The sequence below is a fragment of the Lathamus discolor genome, chromosome 2 (genome assembly GCF_037157495.1).
Source record: "Lathamus discolor isolate bLatDis1 chromosome 2, bLatDis1.hap1, whole genome shotgun sequence".
Lineage (NCBI taxonomy): Eukaryota > Metazoa > Chordata > Aves > Psittaciformes > Psittacidae > Lathamus > Lathamus discolor.
Window position 1 is genome coordinate 129,139,124 of NC_088885.1, and position 9,579 is coordinate 129,148,702.

Sequence of the window (9,579 nt, forward strand, 5' to 3'; positions counted from 1 at the left end):
ATGTGCTATTCTCTTCTACTTGTGTAAAAGAAACTTCACTTTCTTTAACTAGGTGAAAATCCTGTGGATGAGAAAAGTACCCCTGGGACTGATGAATCAAAAACTGGAATGGAAATTAAGACCGAGGAACAGAAGCCACCTAAGGAATCTACTGAAACACCAGATTGGAATAAGAGCAGCAGTAAAGATATGAAGATTGCAGATTCAATGACGGATCAGCTCAATGAACAGCAGAAGAAGCAACAGCTCTCTGTTTCTGACCGCCATGTCTATAAGTATCGTTGTAATCATTGTAGTTTGGCTTTTAAGACTATGCAGAAGCTTCAGATACATTCCCAGTATCATGCTATTCGGGCAGCTACCATGTGTAGCCTTTGCCAACGTAGCTTCCGTACATTCCAGGCTTTAAAAAAACACTTGGAAGCAGGCCACCCTGAACTCAATGAAGCTGAACTTCAGCAGCTGTGTGCATCTTTACCTGTCAATGGTGAACTCTGGGCAGAAAGTGAAGGTATGGCACAAGACGATCATGCACTAGAACAAGAAATAGAAAGAGATTATGAAATGGATCAGGAAGGTAAAGCAAGTCCTGTAGGAAGTGATAGTAGCTCTATTCCAGATGAAATGGGTTCAGAACCAAAGCGGACCTTACCTTTTAGAAAAGGGCCAAATTTTACTATGGAAAAATTTCTAGATCCATCTCGCCCATACAAATGTACAGTGTGTAAAGAGTCTTTCACCCAAAAGAACATTCTCTTGGTCCACTATAACTCAGTGTCCCATCTACATAAACTCAAGAAGGTTTTGCAAGAAGCATCAAGTCCTGTCCCTCAAGAAACCAACAGCAACACTGACAACAAACCCTACAAATGCAGCATTTGTAATGTTGCGTATAGCCAAAGTTCTACATTGGAAATCCATATGAGGTCTGTGCTTCATCAGACAAAGGCAAGGGCTGCAAAATTAGAACCAAGTGGTAATATAAGTAGCGGAAATAGTGTAGCAGGGAATGTTAGTAGCCCCAGCCAAGGAATGCTAGAATCTATGAGCTTACCAGCAGTTAACAGCAAAGAAACACATATAGATGCCAAAGAATTAAATAAAAAGCAAGCTTCTGAATTAATTTCTGCTCAGCCTACGCATCACCCACCCCAGTCACCAGCACAACTTCAAATGCAACTACAGCATGAACTGCAACAGCAAGCTGCATTCTTTCAACCACAGTTTCTAAACCCAGCTTTTTTGCCTCACTTTCCTATGACCCCAGAAGCACTCTTGCAATTTCAGCAGCCTCAGTTCCTTTTCCCATTCTATATACCTGGGACAGAATTTAGCTTGAGCCCAGATCTGGGCTTGCCAGGTTCTGCCACATTTGGTATGCCTGGAATGGCTGGTATGACAGGATCACTGCTAGAAGATTTGAAGCAGCAGATACAAACTCAGCACCATGTCGGCCAAACCCAGCTACAGATACTGCAGCAACAAGCACAACAGTATCAATCCACCCAACCCCAGCTTCAGTCCCAAAAGCAGCAGCAGCAGCAAAGTAGCAAGCTGATGAAAGCAGAGCAAACTGCCTTAGTGAGCACAGACTGCCAGCTTATAAAGGATATGCCATCATATAAGGAGTCAGAAGAACTTTCTGAGAAACAAGAGAAGCCAAAGCAAGAGTCTACAAGTGAGAATGAAGGACTAAAAGAAAGCAAAGATATGAAGAAGCCAAAATCTTCAGAACCAGCAATCCCACCACCCAGAATAGCTTCTGGAGCAAGGGGGAATGCAGCCAAGGCTTTGTTGGAGAACTTTGGGTTTGAGCTAGTTATCCAATACAATGAGAACAGACAAAAAGTGCAGAAAAAAGGTAAGACTGGGGAAGGTGAAAATACAGAGAAACTGGAATGTGGAATTTGCAGTAAGCTGTTTTCCAACATTCTTATTCTGAAGAGTCATCAAGAACATGTGCATGGACAGTTTTTTCCATATGGAGCATTAGAAAAGTTTGCCCGACAGTACAGGGAGGCGTATGACAAGCTTTATCCAATTTCTCCATCTTCTCCAGAAACACCACCGCCTCCACCACCGCCACCTCCACCACCTCCACCTCCTCCTCCTCCAACTCCTTCTCAGCCTTCTTCAGCTGGGGCTGGAAAAATTCAAAATGCAACTCCCACGCCTTTGCAAGCTCCACCACCCACCCCACCACCACCGCCTCCTCCACCACCACCACCTCCTCCTCCACCACCGCCACCATCAGCCCCACCGCAAGTTCAGCTTCCTGTTTCACTTGACCTCCCACTTTTTCCTCCAATTATGATGCAGCCAGTGCAGCATCCTGCATTGCCTCCTCAGCTTGCCCTGCAGTTGCCACCAATGGATACTTTATCTGCAGATCTTACCCAGCTTTGTCAGCAGCAGCTGGGATTAGATCCCAATTTCCTGCGGCACTCTCAGTTCAAGCGTCCACGTACAAGAATCACAGATGACCAGTTAAAAATCTTGCGGGCTTATTTTGATATTAACAATTCTCCAAGTGAGGAGCAGATCCAGGAAATGGCTGAAAAATCTGGTCTTTCTCAGAAAGTTATCAAGCACTGGTTTCGTAATACATTGTTTAAAGAACGACAGAGAAATAAAGATTCTCCATATAACTTCAGCAACCCTCCTATAACAGTATTGGAGGATATCAGAATAGATCCTCAGCCTTCAGCTGTAGAACCTTACAAGTCTGATGCATCTTTCAGCAAGAGATCGTCTAGGACTCGGTTTACTGACTACCAACTTCGTGTCCTCCAAGACTTTTTTGACACAAATGCTTATCCAAAGGATGATGAAATCGAACAACTTTCAACTGTCCTGAACTTACCTACTCGTGTAATTGTCGTGTGGTTCCAAAATGCACGACAAAAAGCTCGCAAAAGTTATGAAAATCAAGCTGAAACTAAAGACAATGAGAAAAGGGAACTGACAAATGAGCGTTACATTCGAACCAGTAACATGCAATATCAGTGTAAAAAGTGCAGTGTAGTTTTTCCCAGGATCTTTGATTTGATTACACATCAGAAAAAGCAGTGTTATAAAGACGAGGATGATGATGCTCAAGATGAAAGCCAAACTGAAGATTCTATGGATGCTTCTGATCAAACAGTGTATAAGAACTGCACAGTTTCCAGCCAAAACGACTCTGCAAAAAGCCTGACAGTCACAGCAGCAAGCTCTGGCTCTGGTTCTAGTACTCCTTTGGTTCCATCACCAAAACCAGAACCTGAGAAGGCTTCTCCTAAACCAGAGTCCACAGAAAAACCAAAACAAAATGAAAACATCTCTAAGCAAACTGATACAACTTCTCAAAGCGCCAAACCAGTACAGTCTACTCCAGTAACCTCTTCTGACCCTCAGCCTTCATCTTCTCAACCGCAGCAACAAAAACAATCACAGATAGTAGGGAGACCTCCTTCTGCATCACAAACCACACCTGTTCCTTCCAGTCCTTTACCAATTTCAATGACTTCTCTACAGAACAGTCTACCTCCTCAGTTACTACAGTACCAATGCGACCAGTGCACAGTTGCCTTTCCAACTCTAGAACTTTGGCAAGAGCACCAGCACATGCATTTCCTAGCAGCCCAAAACCAATTTCTTCACTCACAGTTTTTAGAAAGACCAATGGATATGCCGTATATGATATTTGACCCCAATAATCCTTTGATGACTGGACAGTTACTTAATAGTTCTCTTGCTCAGATGCCACCGCAAACTGGCTCATCACATACAGCACACACTGCTACAGTTGCTGGTTCCCTGAAGCGAAAGCTAGATGATAAAGAAGACAACAATTGTAGTGAGAAAGAGGGAGGAAACAGTGGAGAAGATCAACATCGTGATAAGCGTTTAAGAACTACAATTACTCCAGAGCAGTTGGAAATACTTTATGAAAAGTACCTACTAGATTCCAACCCCACCAGAAAGATGCTAGATCACATTGCACGTGAAGTGGGACTAAAAAAGAGGGTTGTACAAGTCTGGTTTCAGAATACAAGAGCCCGAGAAAGAAAGGGACAATTCCGTGCTGTTGGTCCAGCCCAGTCCCATAAAAGGTGTCCTTTCTGTCGAGCTCTGTTTAAAGCAAAATCAGCTTTAGAAAGTCACATTCGCTCTCGACATTGGAATGAAGGGAAACAGGCTGGTTACAGTTTGCCTCCAAGTCCTTTGATATCAAATGAAGATGGAGGAGAAAGTCCACAAAAGTACATATTTTTTGATTACCCATCACTGTCATTAGCAAAAACTGAATTATCAAGTGAAAATGAATTAGCCTCCACTGTATCGACCCCTGTTAGCAAAACTGCAGAAATGTCACCGAAGAACCTCTTAAGTCCTTCTTCTTTCAAAGCAGAGTCTAGTGAGGATATAGAGAATTTGAATGCCCCTCCTGCTGACTCTGGATATGATCAAAACAAGACTGACTTTGATGAAACTTCATCAATTAATACAGCAATTAGTGATGCCACAACAGGGGATGAGGGGAACAATGAAATGGAAAGCACGACTGGCAGTTCAGGGGATGCAAAACCTGCATCACCTCCCAAAGAACCAAAACCACTTGTGAACGACACGCTATCAAAAGCTGCAACTACACCTACAAATGAGAATACCGATGACAAATTTCTCTTTTCCCTAACAAGCCCCTCAATACATTTCAGTGAAAAAGATGGTGATCATGACCAAAGTTACTACATTACTGATGACCCTGATGATAATGCCGATCGCAGTGAAACTTCAAGCATAGCTGATCCAAGTTCACCTAACCCATTTGGAGCCAGCAATCCCTTTAAATCCAAAAACAGTGATCGGCCAGGCCATAAACGTTTCCGAACACAAATGAGTAACCTTCAGCTCAAAGTTCTCAAGGCTTGCTTTAGTGACTACCGGACTCCAACAATGCAGGAATGCGAAATGCTAGGGAATGAGATTGGCCTGCCCAAACGTGTGGTCCAGGTCTGGTTTCAGAATGCTCGGGCTAAAGAAAAGAAATTCAAAATTAACATAGGGAAGCCATTCATGATAAATCAGACTGGACCTGATGGGACAAAGCCAGAATGTTCTCTATGTGGCGTGAAGTATTCTGCACGTTTGTCTATAAGAGATCATATTTTTTCCAAACAACATATTACAAAAGTGAGAGAAACTGTGGGAAGTCAGCTAGATCGGGAGAAAGATTATTTAGCTCCTACAACAGTTAGACAGCTGATGGCACAGCAAGAATTGGATCGCATAAAGAAGGCTACTGATGTGCTAGGATTAACAGTACAGCAGCCAGGCATGATGGACAGCAGTTCTCTTCATGGTATCAGTTTGCCAGCAGCTTATCCAGGACTCCCTGGCCTTCCTCCTGTTCTTCTGCCTGGAATGAATGGTCCATCCTCTTTACCTGGATTTCCACAAAGTTCAAACAGTAAGTCTATCTGGAGATGATTTTCTTGTATTAATTTGATCGCATTGCATAGTCATCATCCCCTTCTAAACCACAGCATGTTATGCATTTATATTACACTTCTGAGAGTGGCCTGAATAGCTAAAATGTGCAGCTATGAGGTGTACTCAGTGCAATTCTCAATTGTAGCCTAGACAATATCTCTGATTTTGAAAAAAATAAAAATAAAAAAATTGAAATCTAATTGATAGAAATGGTGTTAGGCCTAACTATTCTATGATTCTATATTAGGCTTCTGTTACAAAAGCAATATAAAAATAGAATTGTTAGGCTTTTTTGTCTGTTTTGAAAGACACTTAGGCAAAACTTGGGTTAGAATTTTATATGTAAATTCTTTGTATGCAAATAATTAATGTCTGATGAAACACAAAATAAGAATTCCCACATTATTGCTTCATCAGGTATTTGGTCCACTCCTTAGACCAGTCCAACCTGTTGTTTATTTCAGAATAAATGTTTTTTTCAGAATCTTGTTTTTCTCTTCATTGGATCAGAATGGCTTTCCTTCCACAATGGAGTCTCTGGCTGAGTGCCCTCTGGCTTTTGTCAGAAAGCGATCAGCACAGAAATTGTATATAAAGGAAATATAAAGTTGCTGTATTTCCATCTTAATGGCATACAGTGTCCAAGTCCAAAAACTGGCTGGTTGCTGTTAATTAAAATTATAGATATGGTTTCTCCATATAACTTCTCTAAATAGCTTTGTTTAGGTTGACCTTCAAGTAAAATGGGCTCCAGAAAACTCAGGTTTTGATTATACTACTAAATGAAATTTGCTTGAGATGATATTATTACATTATTTTACTCTCAAAACCAGAAAGTCCCCATGCAAAGTGAGTCTTGGGAATGGTTGTGGACCCATGATAGCCTCTCAGCTGTGCTGGAGGGCTGTTTAGGAGGATGCTAGTTGGCCCAGTCCAAAACAGTGCCAGTGACTATTCCTACTCTTTAACTTTACAAATGGTTTAGTTTCAGTTTTTTGGAAATGTTCTTTGCTATTCTTTAACATGCTAGTACCATTACAGCCTCAGAGTCTCTAAATTATTCTGTTAATAATACAAAAGGTATTATTACAAGCCAACTGGTCCATAATAATTCAATTTTCAGATTTTCTAATTTACACTAAATATCTCTACTTTGAGATAAATTTAAATCATTAGTACCGTAGCATACACAGTGCGTTGCAATTGAGATGGATTTTTACCCCCTTTCATCTTGCATCTTCTTAAGGTTAATTAGCCCATTGTGGGCAAAGCCCACTGTGTAAACTAGCTAGTAGAATCTTGCTGTTAACTTTTTATTCTGCCATATGCTAAATAGCCCCTACATCCCCCTTTTGTTGCCGAGCAAATACTTGCATGCATAAATCTCCATTCCCTAATGATACATAATGGAGCAGTCATAGTGAGTAGAAAAAAATAGATTATTTTAATCATTCATCTTAGAAAAACAGTAATATACTCAGATGTTCTCCAGTACGTGCTCAACACTAGCATTTCCTGCACCTAATTAACCCATTTCTGTTTTCTTCTCTACCCTGCTTTGGCTGGTAGTTCACATTCATATTTGATGCTAAGAATCATTTAACAAGTACCTTTTTGAAAACAGGCTTCCAAGCAAGCTTTTCTTCAGCTATAGTTTTCTAGCAGCATGTATGTTCTCATCCAGCAGGACAATTGTTTTGCATCATTCTTAGCATGAGAGATGTTCTGAAGCTAATTCCCTGATGACTCATTGTTCTATACTTTAGGTCTACTTTTTGCGAATTCCATTGCAAGCATGTCATTTCTTATCTTTCGAACCCAATCCTGAAAATGCTTTTCAGAAGTCTCACTGGGATCCTGTATATTCAAATATTTACCTGCTTTCACTGATACTTACAGGGTTGGTAACTGTGGCAAAGCCCACCCATTCTGTCCTGTGTGTTATCAACTTGTGTTATCAAAGATCCTCACTTTTAAAGAATATGCTTGCTGCTTGATAAGACAGGAACTACTGAAAGTATAATCGTAAACGTCACATTTAAAATTCTCTTTTGTGTTTTTCTTTACTCATGTTAGACAGAGAATTAGCCTAATTAGTTTCACTGGTTAATACAAGTTTATGAGGGATTTCACTTTCTTGTTCTTTCATCCAGTATTGTCTGTGGATTTCCAAAAAAGTACAAAACTCAGTTAATTTTGCAAAATACTGTTCTTTTTTTAAATGCAGTATTTGCTTTTACAACAGGTTTGAAGTGGAACACTTGAAAATAATGCTAAATCACAAAAGATAGAATTATTCAAAATACTGTTCATTTTATCTATCCTATTTATGTAGTGCTCATGCTGGACTTTTATTTGCAAAGATTATTAGATTTGTCAAAATAAGATTTTTCTGAATGAAAGCCTCCATTAACATTATATTCAGTTATTCTGTTCCAAACCATGTGGTTTTAATGTCAGAATTACTGTGTTCTAGGATGATGTGTCAAAGCGTCCTCTTACCTGTGGGATATGTTTCTGTAGACAATGTAACTATACCATCTTGTGTGTATCAGATGCTGAGCAAGGTCTCAAAATTACTGCTATCTTTGGTCAGCATAATTCCTAATATGGCATTATTTGGTAGAATTCTAATTTATACAGATTTTTAGTCCTGGTTTGTCTTTGTTCTTCAGGCTCCTTATTTTCCAGGTGGCTGCAGATAGAAGAGTTCACCTGCTGTTTTCAGCTGTTCTTAAAATTCACATTCTCTTTTCTTCTTACATTTGTGGTTTTGCCTATGATCCCTTGCAGAAAACTAGTGCTTCATCTTGCTTCTACCTATTAATACTGGTTCTATGAACCTTTTAATGTCATCATCATTACCATAGGTTCTTTGCACATCACTTAAGCCTGGGCTGCCTTGAAGATTCACAGCAGCTTTTTCCAAGTATGCACATGACTGGGTCATATGTACTTAGTGGTTTTTGAAATCTTATCAAGAGATAAATATGATTCACCAACAATTACTTTCCTTATTATTTAGGGCACTAAAATCTGTTCTGTGTTTGCTTTTGGCCCATTGGTGGCAGTTCAGTTTTCATATTTTTAGCCTTCTGATTCCTCCAAGTGAAAGAGAAGTCACTCCTTTTTGATAGTCACTTAAATGAGTTAGCAGGATTAGAATGTTTCTTCATGGTTAGTGAATTTTCTATTCTACATCTCATGTCTAGAAATGGAACATTAGTTTTCATCAAGTTTCCTTCATTTAGTTTTGTAAACCCCCAGTTCCACCTGTAACTTCCAATGAAACAGGTGGCTTTCAATATTCTATTGCAGCCTGTCTAGATATTTAACTGAATTCTGCATATTTCAACTAAATTCCAAAGAATACCTGGAAAATGGGATAGATCTTGGCTGCTCTGGGCATCATCAGTGTGAGTAGATTGAAGACAACATGATGTGTGTGAGAGTTGAAGAGGTTAAGAACAGAAAGAAATCGGAAAAATTCTAAGTAGCTGACAAGCCTGAATAACCATGACAAAGCTGGGGCAGCAGTTCACACTAACTTCATCATTCATGCATTTTCCATCTACAGTATTTATCATATAATATATTTTCAGCAGACTACACACACAATTGCCTGTTACTTCCTGTTGAAAGCATATGGGCAAGCAGTAGCATCTTTGATGTTATTCTGCAGTAACTGTGGCAATTACCCACTTTTTAATTATAACTGTTGTGACTTGTTTCACTGTACTATCTAATCTGTGCTCACAATGCATTTTAACTCCTTAGTGTTCTCCTACCATTAAACAGAGGTAATGACACGGTGACAAACATTAAATGGCCTCTTTGTTAAATCTGATAATTATTCCCTTTGAATCCTAATTGCTTTATTCCTAAGTAATGCTAAGCACCTGGATATTGGTGATTTAACCGTCATTCTTTTTCACTCCATTAATGCTTCCTAGTAGCTAATGCCCATGTAACCTCCATTACAGAGCCTGCATTTATTGTTCTCTGTGTGGTAGTAGGCTGTTCCCAATGTTGCTTCACTTTTACAGCTCCGCGTGCATCACACACTTTGTATGCTCTTTTCTCTAGCAAATTTACTTGCCTGAA

At 39.8% G+C, this 9,579-nt stretch overlaps 1 protein-coding gene across 1 annotated transcript in view; it reads left to right on the top strand.

Moving 5' to 3' along the window:
• The window catches only part of ZFHX4 (zinc finger homeobox 4), a 151,987-nt gene that overhangs the window by 137,112 nt on the left and 5,296 nt on the right, over positions 1 to 9,579 (top strand). Inside the window, exon 9 of the mRNA XM_065668468.1 lies at positions 53 to 5,452. Within this exon, the coding sequence (XP_065524540.1) occupies positions 53 to 5,452 (5,400 nt within the window). The remainder of the gene's footprint in view (positions 1 to 52; positions 5,453 to 9,579) is intronic.